This window comes from Carcharodon carcharias, chromosome 12, assembly GCF_017639515.1.
Source record: "Carcharodon carcharias isolate sCarCar2 chromosome 12, sCarCar2.pri, whole genome shotgun sequence".
Classification (NCBI taxonomy): domain Eukaryota; kingdom Metazoa; phylum Chordata; class Chondrichthyes; order Lamniformes; family Lamnidae; genus Carcharodon; species Carcharodon carcharias.
This window is the reverse complement of record NC_054478.1, coordinates 122,202,192-122,218,123: the sequence shown is the minus strand read 5'-3', so window position 1 is coordinate 122,218,123 and position 15,932 is coordinate 122,202,192. Positions and strand designations below refer to the sequence as shown.

The window sequence follows — 15,932 nt, the reverse complement described above, 5'->3', positions numbered from 1 at the left end:
TTCATACGACTGCAATAATTGTTTTCTGTTCCTCATAGCTCCATGGGCTAAGGTCTGTGATATGATCTTCCATTACGTGTCGCAGGTGCCAGTGTCACAGCAAACTTGCCCACTGCTGCTGTCAAAGATTGAACATCTCCTGAATAGAGTTTACGGCAAATGGAGAGAAAGCTGTCTCTTGACATTGGAAGTCACGATAGATGAGGGGCCTTTGGTTTCAGAAATACCTTGGGATGAAATTGTTGCCATTTGCATTGACCATCGATTGAGAGAGTGGAGACCCCCAAGCCTGCCCTGTGCTGCAGGTTAGTTGTGTTTCTATTTTACATTTTCATTCTAGAATGGACTGATTTTTGTAGAATTCCAGTATGTTGTGGTGATGAGGGGATGACAAATGAATGAGAACCTTATTTATCTCTGGTTTTATGATTCTGGAAACTGAATTTTGATGACATTGGCTGAAACCATGTCCTTTCGACGGAAAAACGGTTCAATGTATTGCACTTGCAGTTTATTGTGAAAGATGGTAATTAGATAAAGAGAACCGAATGTGATTCAGAGAAAGAAATTGAGATAAAGTAAGTGCTTTGAAATAACTGTGTATTGATAAAGGAATTGTAGTGCATGTTGTGTAAATACATTTTCAAGAAGCATTTGTTGAGGTAATGCATCAGCTTCTTGATAAAGTCAAGAGCTACAGCGCTAAAGGGAATGTGGCGGCATGAATAGGAAACAGATTGAAGGACAGAAAACAGAACTGTGACTAGTGGAATTTGCTCTCGATTGAAGGGTTATAAACAGTGATGCTCCCCATGTTCAAAGTGGGAACCATTGCTGCATTTTGCATATAGATGAACTAGACCTGGATGTCAAGGAATATAGAGAATTGAATAAGGGGAAAAAAAGGAGGCTTATGGCAGATACAGAGGCTGAAAACAGTGGAAACCCTAGGGTAGTATAGCAAGTGTAGGGGGGGTACTTAAAAAAGTAATTAGGAAAGTGAAGAGGGGGCATGAAAAAGCACTGACGAGCAAGATAAAGGAAAATCCCAAGGCGTTTTATAAATATATTAAGTGCAAGAGGATAACCAGGAAAGAGTAGGGACCAAAGTGACAATCTGTGCATGGAACGGGAGGACGTAGGTGAGGTTTTAAATGATTACTTTTCACTCTGGAGCAGGATGATGTAGGTGCAGAAATCGGGGACGGGACTGTGATGTACTTGAACAAATTAACATTGAAAGGGAGGAGGTATTAACGGTTTTAGCGGGCTTAAAAGTGGATAAATCCCCAGGCCCAGGTGAGATGTATCCCAGGCTGCTTTGTGAGGCAAGGGAGGAGGTTGCAGGGGCTCTGACACTAATTTTCAAATCCTCTCTGGCCACAGGAGAGGTGCCAAAGGACTGGAGGACAGCGAATGTGGTACCATTATTCAAGAAGGGTAGTAGGGATAAACCAAGTAATTAATGGCCATTGAGTCTAACATCAGTGGTAGGGAAACTATTGGAAAAAAAATTCTGAGGGACACGATTAATCTGCACTTGGAAAGGCAGGGATTAATCAGGGATAGTCAGCATGGCTTTGTCAGGGGGAGATTATATAGAACAAATTTGATTGAATTTTTCGAGGAGGTGACTAGTTGTGTAGATGAGGGTAGTGCAGTTGATGTAATCTACATGGACTTCAGTAAGGCTTTTGACAAGGTTTCACATGGGAGAATGGTCAAGAATGTAAGAGCCCATGGGATCCAGGGCAATTTGGCAAATTGGATCCAAAATCGGTTTAGTGGCAGGAGGCAGATGGTAGTGGTTGAAGGTTGATTTGCGATTAGAAGCCTGTGATGAGTGGTGTGTTCCGCAGGGATCGGTGCTGGGACCCTTGCTGTTTGTAGTATACATTAATGATTTAGACATGAATGGAGGAGGAATGATCAATAAGTTTGCAGATGACACGAAAATTGGTGGTGGTGTAAATAGTGAGGAGGAAAGCCTTAGATTACAGGACGATATAGATGGGCTGGCAAGATGGGCAGAGCAGTGGCAAATGGAATTTAATCCTGAGAAGTGTGAGGTGATGCATTTTCTGAGGATTAACACAGCAAGGGAATTCACAATGGTTGATAGAACCCGAGGAATACAGAGGATCAGAGGGACCTTGGTGTACGTGTTCATAGATCCCTGAAAGAAGTAGCACAGGTAGATAAGGTGGTTAAGAAGGCATATGGGATACTAGCCTTTATTAGCCGAGGCATAGAATATAAGAGCAGGGAGGTTATGTTGGAGCTGTATAAAATGCTAGTTAGACCACAGTTGGAGTACTGTGTGCGCAGTTCTGGTTGCCACATTACAGGAAGGATCTAATTGCACAGGAGAGGGTGCAGAAGAGATTCACCAGGATGTTGCCTGAGCTGGAGTGTTTCAGCTATGAAGAGACTGGATAGGCGAGGGTTGTTTTCCTTAGAGCAGAGAAGGCTGAGGGGGTACTTGATAGAGGTATACAAAATTATGAGGGGCATAGATTGGGTAGATTGGAAGAAACTTTCCCCATTAGCAGAGGTGTCAATAACCAGGGGGCGTAGATTTAAGGTAAGGAGCAGGAGGTTTAGTGGGGATATGAGGAAAAATCTTTTCACCCAGAGGCTGGTTGGAATCTGGAACACACTGCCTGAGGGGGTGGTAGAGGCAGGAACCCTCACAGTATTTAAGAAGTATTTAGATGAGCACTTGAAATGCCATAGCATACAGGGCTACGGGCGAAGTGCTGGAAAATGGGATTAGAATAGATAGGTGCTTGATGACCGGCACGGACACGATGGGCCGAAGGGCGTGTTACTGTGCTGTATTACTCTTTGACTCTATGGCTTGAATATGGAAGCATAAAAATTGGAGCACGGTTAACTGTGAAGAGTACAGTAAAAACTGCAGGACTACATGTGGGTTAGTAGTTTGGCAGATTTGTCTGATGAAATTTAATGTGTTGGATAATTCATTCCTTAATCGCTTTAACAGATTCAGACAACTAAAGATGGTAATAAGGTTTATACTTTATTACTGACAAAACATTAATCTTGAACACTAAGCAACCATACAGAATAGCACAAGCTCATCCTGCATCCGAAACTTACTGTGGAAAGATTTAATAAAAAATCACGAAGATGGCTTCTCCAAGCATGTTCACATCTCGGTTTCGTTCTTTTCCTTTTCTAAGTTAAACATGTCATTTGTCTTGCGTTATTTTGGCTCATAGTTCTCTTCCTGCTGAATGTAATCCATATCTCATGTTTTATAACTACCATTTGTTTCAAATAGTTTATCAAACAGACATGAAGGACCCCATTAGTACCTTTTTAGCAACAGATTGTTACTACTTATTTATTGCATCAACATCTACCCACCCCAAACTATCCTTTTAAGAACATGAGTAACACAAATAGGAGGAGAAATAGGCCATATGGCCTTTTAAGCCTGCATCCCCATTCAATAAGATTATGGCTTAACTTTACATCAATTCCAATTTCTTGCCCTAGCCCCCATTTCCCTTGATTCTATAAACAATCCTCTGATGTATGCACTTATGGCATCCCCTGCAGTGCTAAAAGCCAGTTTTTCCAAAACTTAATCAGTTTGCGAAAGTCTCAAGAGAACATGATAGGGAAAATTTGTTTTTCAAGAAAATGATTTGAACAAATCATTTGCATGTTATAGTTTGGCCTCTATTAAAGGTAAAGCAATGTAAAAAACATTGATATTCTTAAATAATATAGAGAAATGTAAAAAGATATCTTGTGGGAGGAAGAATAAGGAGAAAATGCAATGTAAAATTTAAAAAGGTGTAGAAGAGCAGAGACTTAGGAAATCAGATACATCATCTTTAAAAGTGGGAGGTTGAGTCTTTCAAAAATATATGGGATCATGGGTTTTGATACCAATGTTGAGTACAAAAGCAAAGAAGCAAAACCAAATCTGAGCAAGGGATTGGTTAGACTGTCGTTATTAACAGTGTCACCAGTTTTTAAATGCCGTACTTCAGAAAGGATGTGCTGACCTTGGAGAGGATACAGAACAGATTCATAAAGATGGTATCGTGAATGATGGAGCTTTAGTTATGAAGAGACATTGGAAAAATGGGGCCTCATCATTAAATGGACAAGGCAGGTCAGAGGCTAGGAATCCTGCGACGAGTAACACCTCCTGTCTCCCCAAAGCCTGTCCACCATCTACAAGGCACGTCAGGAGTGTGATGCAATACTTCTCACTCGCCTGGATGAGTGCAGCTTCCTCAACACTCAAGAAACTTGACATCATCCAGGACAAAGCAGCCCGCTTGATTGGCACATCCACAAACATTCACTCCCGCCACCAACGATGCACAGTAGCAGCAGTATGTACCATTTACAAGATGCACTGCAGGAATTCACCAAAACTCCTTCGCCAGCACCTTCCAACACCATAATCACTACCATCTAGAAGGACAAGGGCAACAGATAGATGGGAATACCACCAACTGGAAGTTCCCTTCCAACTCACTCACCATCCTGACTTGGAAATATGTCAGTGTTTCTTCATTGTCGCTGGGTCAAAATCCTGGAACGATCTTCCTAACAGCTCTGGGGGTGTACTTAGAACACATGGACTGCAGCAGTTTAAGAAGGCAGCTTGCCACCACCTTCTCAAGGGCAACTAGGGATGGGCAATAAATGCTGGGCCAGCCAGCGAAGCCCACATCCTGTGAATGATTTTTTTTAAAAAAAGGTTAAGAAAAGAGGTGACAGAGGTGCTCAAAATTGAGAGATTTTGATGAGATAAAAATAGGTAACTGGGCTTGAACTCATAATTAAATGTAGACGATTGGATATTATATACCCTACCATAAACAGGTGGATATAATACCCATAAAATTTTGAAAGATTGAATATTTTTGAAAGAGAATTTCAAGATTATGGGGTAAGGACAAGAGGAAGTTAGACTTAGCCAACAGCTTTTTCAAAAAGTCTATGCCAGTGGCCTTCCTTTGTGCTATGAATCTCTATGGTCAGATGGCCACTAAAAAAGCTTAAACTATTTTCTTGAAGGCTATTTAAATGGCAGATATTTGAAAGCAAGCTGCTTTATTGGGGCAAATAATTAGGTGGTTACCAGTTTCAGCCTCAGAATGTGTAAAAGCCCCACCTTTATTTATTTTCCTGTTATTCTCAGAGAGATGTGAAACCATTGAACAGAACAATGACTCATGACCTCAGAGTGTAAATGACCTGGAATTGGCATTTCCTCACTGGTTCCCTTGCCCTCTGGAATTTACATATGGCCCCTTGTGTAAGTTTTGTGATGGGAAAACAAAATAAAAATAGGAGGAATTTCTTCTTTTGGAGTTAAATGTACATGCCTTGGCCTGCTCCACATTAATACTTTTTGTTATCATTTTTCAGAAGCGGTAAGTGAAGATGGTCAGATCCTGGTCTATTATTTCCAGGATGATCTAAAAAAATACAAACGTCCTACATTGTGGGACCAGGCACGATCAAATACCCAAATGGAAATCCAAGAAGCCTCTCACAGGTAAAGGGATAGAACAGTTGAATAAAATCTATTTTCCTGTCCTGAATGCCACTTATATGTGAACTGCATTGTTCAGATTGTAGTTCATGTGACATGATTTAAAAAAAATTAGAACCATAGCTTTGCACATGTTGATAACATAAGTGATTTTTTTCCCTTTGTCTTTTTGAAATGGCATTACACCTATGCTATCCACCTGTGACCGTACCTCAGTCCTTAGTGCTGTTCACTAGATGTTTTTCTTTTTATATGAACAAATAGAAAACTCTCAGTTGCCGTGTGTATTCTATCCAGTGGTTGTACCTGTATGTGTATTATCAACTTATGAATGCTCTACCTAGTCCATCTTTGAGAAAGTGATAGTTTTAATGAAGGGGTTGGGGTGGGGATAAGGTCTTTGCATGCCAAGTAAAAATTATGGAGCCCCCTTGAGGCTTTGTGTCTGAATTTTAAGGGTTTTATTCATATTCATCATCTTCACTGAGAGCTGGATGAAGGCAGGTTAGGAATGGCGAACAGATTCCTTGAGCTTGTTGTAGAGCAGCTTGCCAGTTTCAGTGTCTGTTTGTGCCAGAATTGCAGAGCTCAGGCCCCTCCACAAGATGACAGCCTTACTGCAGTGCAATAAGAGCTGACATGCATAAGGATATTTTCAGTGGAGGCTTTTTTTTGAACTGCCCAGGCAGCAACAGGAATCTGGAGAAAAATTACATTTATGTTGATTTAGTTACAGTTAAGCTCAGTGGTTTTTGATTTTCATGGAAAATTAAACATAATTGTTAGTTGTGCTTCCCCAAATCACTAGTTAAAGAAATCTCTGTCTTCAGTGTCATAGAATTTGTCTTGTTCGGTAATTTTAAACCAATGGCTATGATTATAAGGAATAGTAGCCCTTTTGTATATTTAAGGCAAGGTCACTTATTTCACAATGTCCAAAAATCTTATTTAATAAAAATGGATCAGACGCAGAGTTCACATAAACCAGGAATCTGGTCATGATACAATCCATTATTGAGCAGGAATGTATGGTTTTAATAACTATAAGAACATAAGTTATTGAACTCCTCTGTGCGGTTAAAAGACATTATGTATTTAGTGAAGGCTACTAAACAGATGACATGTGGTCATGGAGGCTGCCCATAACAGGGACCCAGTAGCATTATTATTGTGCCCTGTAAGCAGTGCTTTGAGGATTGATGGCTCGAGGCAGACAGTACTGTGGGAGGGACAAAATGATCAAATGGAATTGCTTACATAATGGGTGGCTAAAAATTCTGATGTTTTGACTTTTCCCAGCTGTTGTTGATGTGTCATTTGGTCTGATTGCCTGTGTAATATTTATCTCTTGGTCAATATTTGTTGTGGAGTTAAACTAAAGTAAGGGGATTGCACATTTGTATTGTGAGAATTGGTGGTCCAGATTCTGGGTGGTTTGTAAGAGGGGGTGTAGGCATATTGGGCTTAATGGGCTATTGTTGTTCCCAAGAATTTATTTGTTCAAGGCACTCACACAGTGAAGTTTGTGCTTGGAACAATTACTCAGCATGACCCAAATACCAGTTAGAGCCCAGCTTTTGTCAAGGAACCAGAAATGAACCAATGTGGATAATGACGGCCAAACAATGGACATTTCATAAATGGATCAGTCATTATATACTGTTCACGTGGCTCAGAATTTCAGTAACAAGCTTTACTAAATTGAATAATACAAACTTACTGTTGTAATCCAGCAAATCTTCCCTTCAACTGAGGGGTGATGGTGGAGTAGTGTAATTAAAAAAAAATCATTTGTGGGATGTTGGTGTCACTGGCTAGGCCAGCATTTATTGTGCTAATGTCACTGGACTGACCTGGAGGCTGAGACGAATTCTCTGGAGACATGGGTTAAAATCCCATCACTGCTGCTGTTGGAATTTAAATTCACTGAAGAAAATCTGGAATTGAAAACTTGTCTCTGTATCTACTGAAACTATCATCAATTGTTGTAAAAAAAAAACCATCTGGTTCATTAATGTCCTTTAGAGAAGGAAATCTGCCGTCCTTACCTGATCTGGCCTACTATTGACTCCAGACCCAGATTCTTTACTGCCCTCTGAAATAGCTGAGCAAGTCACTCAGTTCAAAGGCAATTCAGGATCGGCAACAAATGCTGGCATTGGCTGTGGTGCTCACAGCCCATGAAAGAATAAAGAACAAAATGCTCATAAATTTTATTTTCATCTCATCATACTGTTTTCCAGGTTGTCACAGAAGCAGGCATACTCTTCAGTTAAGCAGAGATTTCACTGTAAATCATATACTGTGAAGGTCAGTCCTGAAGAAACCCTTCCAGACAGGAGTGCTTCTGCTGTGGATATCACCCGTACTTTTACAGCAGCAGAACTTCTACCAGAACGACTGCTGTCAGAAATTGAAATGGAAAGAGAGGAGAATAGGAGGTACAATAATGCAGAAACGTGGAAAATAAAGAACATGCTTCCTGCAAATGATGTGGTTTATAAGGGTACAAAGCAACAGCGAGAAAGACCTTGGGGTGGAAATTAAGTAATAAACACTTTTGAATGGCAGTGTGAGCTCTTCCAGCATCTCATCCCCCACTTAGCAAATGAGTGTGAAATGCATTGTTTGTTGTTGACTCAATAAAAGGAAATTCTGGGAGTTTAAACTTCGGATTTCCTCTAGCTACTGCGTACAGCCTTAAGGTTTGGTGTAGAAATATTAATATGAAAAGAATTCCATCTCTATCAATTCTTCAAATACTGTAAATTCTGCCAAACAGAAAGTTGTCAGGAAACATTTGTACATGTGCACTTGATTGCCACTGCGGCTGCCAGTGCACCTTCAACTGTTTGATTCCTTTCTGGTCTGCAGAAGAGCTCAGAAAATGGGGGCTCCAGCAAGTTTATGCTACCACATTGAGTTTACAAATGTTGTCAAGTTGCCACACACCTTGTAGTTGCATTTGCACCAGTAAATGCCTGTTCCCTTGCCAGACGCTTGTCAAGGAGAGATCCTAAGAAATAGGAGCAGAAGTAGACCATTTGGCCCATTGAGCGTGTGCTGCCATTTGATAAAATCATAGCTGATTTGATTTGTGGCCTTACTCCACTTTCCTGTCTGTCCCCCTCAACCCCCTTGTCTATCAAAAATATGTCTAACTCAATGACCCAGCCTCCACTGCTCTTTGTAGAAGAGACTTGCACTCCATCCCTTTCCCGCAAGTTACATTGCTCAGGCGCCCGTAGGTGCCCACTCCAACTACAGACAGAAATAACAGACATCATTAATATAGCCATAATCTACTGCATTCAAATCATGAGAGTGAACTGTTTCCATTTATGTTTTGTCTCTGTGCGGGGAGTTCCTATGCAGTCTGGTTAATCAGATATTAGGACTCAATCCAAGAGTTACGGGCTCAAGTCCCACATGAGTTTTCTTATTTTTTCACCTAAAAGTGTTCTTAAACTAGTCATTACAATCAGTTCTCCTCTGGGTTCGTTGGAAGTTGGGAATCTCATTTGCTGAACTTTCCTGATTATATATCTTCATTTATTGAGTCATCAGAAGTGTGTTTTACAGTGGAAACAGTTGAAAATGATAGACTAAGTACAAGAACTTGCAGTTGTTTAAGGACTACAGAGAGCTAAAAATGGGTAAATTGAAATTATTAGTATTGTTGAGAAAGACACACAGGTTTTCCATCTTGTGAATTGTCCTGATGAGTGCAAAAATACCAAATGTAAAGGGAACAACAATTTATACTTCATGAGAAATTTACCAAGGCTCCTTGGGTAGCACCTTCCAAACCCTCTACCATCTAGAAGGACAAGGGCAGCAGACACATGGGATCACCACCACCTGGAAATTCCACTCGAAGCCACTCACCATCCTGACTTGGAACTATATTGCCACTCCTTCACTGTCGCTGGGTCAAAATCCTGGAACTCCCTCCCTAACAGCACTGTTGGTGTACCTACACCACGGACAACAGTGGTTCAAGAAAGCAGCTCATCTCCATCTTCTCAAGGGCAGTTAGGGATGGGCAATAAATGCTGGCCTAGCCAGTGACACCCATATCCCATGAATGAATTTTTTTTTTAAAGTGCTGATTGGTTGGCAAGTAGACTCTGGTTCATTCCTTGGTGCAATGTCTTGACCAGAGTCAACCTGCCTAGTTTGAATTTAAACAAAGCTTGGCAGTTAACTGTCAGTCTTCAGTTAACTGGTGCATTCTCCATGGCCTCAACCAATCAGCACTCCCTTCTCATGAAGTATAAATTGTCGTTCCCTTTACATTTGGTATTCATGTGAACTGTCTGATGAGTGCAAGATGAAAAGCTTTGACAACATCATTTTCAGCAATACTCAAGTTCTGTACTAACAAGCAACTATTTATTGTTAGTCTCTGTCAAGCCAACTTGTTCATTTTAATGCAAGCAGTTGACACGGACTGACTGCAACTGTGCATGTGCAGGTAGTGCTCTCCTTAGTGTTGCGCCACAAATAAACATAACCTCACACAATCTGGTAGTATGAGAAAGGCTAACTATAATTGCACCATTCAATTTGTAATGCATCTAGAGATAATTTCACGTGTTTTGTGCCATTTCCAGGTGTGAGGAGCAACTGTATCGCTGGCTGGATGAGGGCCCTTTGGATTCAATTGCTCTCCCCCTTTACCTCCCACAGACCTTGGTCTCCGCTGATGAAGTTGTTGTCCCCATGCACCGAGTTTCTACTCCAACCACACCACAGGTCTACTAGTATTCCTATTATTGCTATTTTGTGTAGTTTGATGTGCAACAAGTTGTTCTTCCAACTTGATTGATTTGTTCTTTAATTCCGCTCCTGTTATATTTCTGAAATTGGAAACCTGAAGCCATCTAATCTGCTTTAAATTTTTCACATCCTAGGAGGTTGCTAATAATGGGCACAGTAAGGACATGAGTATGAATAACTCTGATTGCCTGAACTATTCAACAATGACGCTATCGGACAAACTGAAAGAGTTTAAAAGGTTGATCCGAGCCAGTCAAGAAGAAGAATTGGTTTGTGAACGTCACCTGTCCATATTACTAGATATAACCGACACATGATGGAAACAGCACAACAGCCCATGTTTGGGGTATATTAAAACGCACTGCGTGGTAGTTGGGTGGTGCTTCACTGCTCCTATTTGAATGTTTTTCTCCTTTCCATTGTTCCATCCTTTGAAATATGGATTCAGTATTTGTACAGTCATTAAGATTACACAATTTAATTTATAACAATACTCCAGACAATATTTGAAATCTGACTTTATTCAAGTCACTCCTTGCTGTTTCCCAAACATTTATTTCTTTTGCTGCAGAAACTTTACTTTGTACTTGTATCTCTTGCCAAAGTTATGTTCACATTTGCCATCTGGTGATGTGCTACCATCCAGAAAATGTTTTTCTTCCAGTAAAAGGTGTGGGTGGTAATTGTAAGATTTTGGCATGGTGTCCTGTGCCTTTTAAGGATAACTTGACTGAAAGAGGAAACCTGTAGCTACGATTAAAAAATTGTGCAGCTTAAGCAATAAGCATTAGGGAAATTTGGTCCACTGGTTTTTAAAAATACTGTGACTCTGTGACTTCTCAGAATTAAAATACAATATTGGTGTGCTTCTCAGATCATTTATCCCATTTTAGAAAGGTGGGAGAGAAAAATTGAAGTTCAGATCACATGTTGGACTTTCTGGAACTAAGAATCTGAAAGAAACTGAAAAGTTTATCTGTCTGGTCCTTTGAAGTGTGCAACTTCTGGTATGAAACCACAATGCAAGTTGTTTTAAAAAAGATATCAGAATATAAACAAGCTTCCCAAGAGGGATGTGTCAAAATATTGACTAATGACATATCTAGGCCCCTAATTAGATTTTTAAACTGCTTTCTTAGTGTTGGTAACCTGTAGTACGTGTTTCTAGATATTTGTTCTAGTACCTTTCCAGTTAAGGGTTAGGTACATCTAAGATTCAATTTGTGCATGAATGCTTTAATTAGCATGGGAATTCTGTTCTATAATGTTTTAAGCATTACTTTTTAAACATTAAACAGAAGCTGTAATTACGTTCATTTGAAATGACTGGCTGCCATCCAGTAACAGCAACTGAACAGGAGCACGTAATCACCCAGTGTTACATTGGACAGGTTCATTAGTTGTATTAAATTGGATCTTCTGGCAGGCGCTGTGTGTTTTGACAGTGTGGTTAAGTGTGATGTGCAGCTTCTCCTGAGATAACAGACTCGGAATAAATCCTTATTAAGTGAGGAACTGAGTTTTCTGCCTGTATTAAAAAAAAATCATGAACAATATGCATTTGAGTTTTGGTCTCATTATTCTATATTAAAACTGCTGTGTGGATTTTATTGGATTCTATGGATGAATCTGTTCTTTTCAAGCATTCAGCATACATCACTGGATACCGACTGGTTTCTGAAGTTCATCTCTTGCAAGAGTTAATTTATTTTTGTAATAATCAATTTTGCTTCAGAAATGAAGAAAAAATTCAGTTGCTTATTCTCTTGCTCCACTATGTGCAAAATGGCTGCAATCCCAAACTAGAACCACCACTTGTGTATTTTTTAATTCCTTGTCTTTCTCATGTCATTCTGCTTTTCTCTATCTCTCACACTGCTCAATTTTGTTTAAACAGATTTGTCATTTATCCAGCTCTGAACTTTCTTCTGCAAGCTCCTAACCTTCAAACAGGCCCATTAACTTTGTTCCCATAAACTGGCTGTGCAATTATGACACTTGACACCACATGCTAAACTTGTGTCAAACACTTGTTTTTAAACTAAATGCAATGATGCACAATTTCCCCATTAGCATCTGGCTAATGTAGTGAACAACACCGACCCCTTTTAACCTTGGTCACATGGGCCATGAGATTTCTCAGAATGTCATCATCTATAGAACTCACAGGCCATTTAACTCATGATTGAAATAGTTCTGAAGATTAGTTAACTGTTTGTCTCCACAGATGCTGCCAAATGTGTTGTGTTTCTAAACAGTGCTTACCCCAAAGTCTTTGTACTTTTCTCTTAAAATTAAATCTCTCTCATCTCAAGATTTGATGCCAGCTCTGACAACACTGAAGAAGCTGGACACTGTCTAGGACAAAGCAATCCAGGTGATTGGCACCACATCCACAAACATTCACTCCCTTCACCACCGACACTCGGTAGCAGCAGTGTGTAACATCTATAAGATGCACTGCAGGAATTCACCAAGGCTCCTCAGACAGCACATTCCAAACCCACAACCACTACCAACTAGCAGGACAAGGGCAGCAGATAGATGGGAACACCACTGCCTGGAAGTTCCCCACCAGGTCACACCCTGACTTGGAAATATGCCGTTCCTTCACTGTTGCTGGGTCAAAATCCTGAACTCTTTTCCTAACAGCACCGAGAGTGTGTCTGCACCACATGGACTGCAGTGGTTCAAGAAGGCAGCTCACCACCACCTTCTCAAAGGCAACCAGGGATGGACAATACATGCTGGCCCAGGCCGTGAAGCCCACATCCCGTGGATGAATTTAAAAAAATTAATTTCTCCATCTGTCTTATCTTCCCTTCCCTGGCCTCATCTGTGTTATATCTTGGGTTGTCTTACTTATCTTATTCCCCTTTACATCAGTGACTGCCTGTGGGCTCAAATTCACATGTTCCTTGTTATTAAAAATCCCCTTTAGCATCATTATTCTAAGAACAATATAACTGAAGTTCCTTGTCTTTAGTACAGTTTGGACTTTACAGAAAGGAAAATGAATAAAGCATATACAGGAAGATTACTTGTTTTATTCAAAAAATCTGAATAAGTAGACATCTATTTATTCAAGAATTGGGTTTTGGCCTTAGCTTAGTAACAGCACTGTCAACTCTAACTCTGCTGGCGCTTCAGAGGCTTCAACCAGGCTGACAATTATTGGAGGTACCATCTTTAAGATGAGATGTTAAACTCAACTTTACCCCTCAGGTAGATTTTAAAAATCCTTGAACACAGGAGTTCTTCCCAATGACCTGGTCAATATTTATCCCTCAATTAACAAAACAATTACCACATTTTCTCTTAAATTACGTTGCTGTTTGCAGGACCTAGTCATGTAGCACTGGGCCATCATACCTTCTACATTACAATCATTTCTGTTTCAATAGTAAATGATTGGAAGTGACATTAAGGTTGTGGAAGTTAAGTTAATTAGAATTCACATACATCAATAATAAGTTTCTAAAGTGGAATGTATACTTGCCAGATGAGAGCCAGGTACAGTTCAAACAAATGACTCGATGAGAAAAGGAAGCAAATGGCTTACATCACTGACTCCCTGCTTAACTAATGCACCAAAGCTGCAGTATATACTCGTTACAGGCTCCCTAACCTCCAAGCTCCATCTAGTAGGTGTAAGGCAACATTATCAATCAAGTCCCACATCATCCTATCTCAGACAATCACCATTCTTTCATTGTCACTGGGTCAGTCTTGGAGGCACCTCCTTAACAGCACTGTGGGAGAACTTTCACATGGACAGCAAAGGTTCAATAAGAGTCTTCTCCACTTTATCATGGTGAAGTATGAATGGACAATAAATGATAGAACTATAAAGCATAGAAAGTGATTTGGATCTTCATGCCTGTGTTAGTTCTCTGAAAAACTTTAAACAGAGAAAAGGAGAAATTTTTAAAGGGGGTCGTCAGCCTTTGGAACTCTCCCGCAAAAGGGGGTGGAAGCAGAGTCTTTGAATATTTTTAAGGCAGAGGTTCTTGGTAAGCAAGGGGGTGATAGGTTATCAGGGTTAGGTGGGATGCAGATTTCAGGTTACTAGATCAACCAGACCTTGTTAAATGGCGGAGCAGGCCCACTGAATGGCCTACTCTTTCTACTTGTTCATATGACATCATACTGCAGTTGGAGCCTACGCAATGATTTATGACTCCCACAGCTACCTCGATTACAGCTCCTCACACCCCGCCCTGTAAGGATTCCATCCCATTCTCTCTGTTCTTTCACATCCGTCGCATCTGTTCTGATGATGCCACTTACCAAAACAGTTCCTCTGACATATCTTCCTTCTTCCTTAACCAGGTTTTCCACCCACGGTGGTGACAGGGTCCTCAACCATGTCCAGACCATCTCCCGCGCATCTGCCCTCACACCTTCCTCTCCCTCCCAGAACTATGATAGGGTCCCCCTTGTCCTCACATATCACTCCACCAGCCTCCCCGTTCAAAGGATCATTCTCCGCCATTTCCACTAACTCCAGCATGATGCCACTACCAAACACATCTTCCCTTTACGCCCCCAAGCGGCTTTCCGCAGGGAACATTCCCTCCGGGATACCCTGGTCCACTCCTCCATCACCCCCTACACCTCAACCCCCTCCCACAGCACGTTCCCATGCAACCGCAGAAGGTGCAACACCTGCCCCTTTAATTCCCCCCTCCAAGGGCCCATACACTTCTTTCAAGTGAAGCAGCACTTCACTTGCACTTCCCTCAATTTAGTCTATTGCATTTGCTGCTCCCAATGTGGCTTCCTCTACATTGGAGAGACCAAACGCAGACTGGGTGACTGCTTTGCGGAACACCTTTGGTCTGTCCGCAAGCACAACCCAGACCTCCCTGTCACTTGCCATTTCAACACACCTTGTCCACATGTCTGTCCTTGGCCTGCTGCAATGTTCCAGTGAAGCTCAACGCAAACTGGAGGAACAGCACCTCATCTTCTGACTAGGCGCTTTGCAGCCTTCCAGACTGAATATTGAGTTCAACAATTTCAGATCATGAACTCCCTCCTCCATCCCCACCCCCTTTTCCAATAATTTATAATTTTTTACACTATACATTTTTTTCTCTCTTTTTAAATTTATTTCAATCTATTGTTTTATCTCCACCTTTTAGCCCATTTAGATCCCTTCCCCCCACCCTACCCGCACTAGGGCCACTTGCTTCCCTTAATGTCACCATTAGCACATCCTTTAGATAATGTCACCACAGTCAATACCCCTTTGTCCTTTTGTCTATGACATCTTTGGCAATCTCTTCTTGGCTTCCACCTATCACTGGCCCTCTATCCAGCTCTACCTGTCCCACCCCTCTCTACCAGCTTATATTTCATCTCATTTCTATGTCTTTAGTTCTGATGAAGGGGTCATACAGACTCGAAACGTCAACTGTATCCCTCTCCGCAAATGCTGTCAGACCTGCTGAGTTTTTCCAGGTATTTTTGTTTTTGTTCAATGATTTATAAAAGTTGATAATCTTGCTTTTGCATACTGCTCCACTATCAATAAAGGTGAGAATCCGAATTGTGTTTTTTTAAAACAACGTTCTCAACTTCGACCTTTGCAGAA

The 15,932-nt window shown here is 40.9% G+C and overlaps 1 protein-coding gene across 1 annotated transcript in view; it reads left to right on the top strand.

Annotated features, from left to right (window-relative positions):
• The window catches only part of LOC121284766 (minichromosome maintenance complex component 3 associated protein), an 87,123-nt gene extending 75,234 nt beyond the window's left edge, over positions 1 to 11,889 (top strand). The window contains exons 25-29 of the mRNA XM_041200349.1: positions 39 to 305; positions 5,425 to 5,554; positions 7,795 to 7,992; positions 10,168 to 10,309; positions 10,468 to 11,889. Of these exons, the coding sequence (XP_041056283.1) occupies positions 39 to 305; positions 5,425 to 5,554; positions 7,795 to 7,992; positions 10,168 to 10,309; positions 10,468 to 10,650 (920 nt within the window). The 3' untranslated portion in view covers positions 10,651 to 11,889. The remainder of the gene's footprint in view (positions 1 to 38; positions 306 to 5,424; positions 5,555 to 7,794; positions 7,993 to 10,167; positions 10,310 to 10,467) is intronic.
• Positions 11,890 to 15,932: the final 4,043 nt, after the last annotated feature.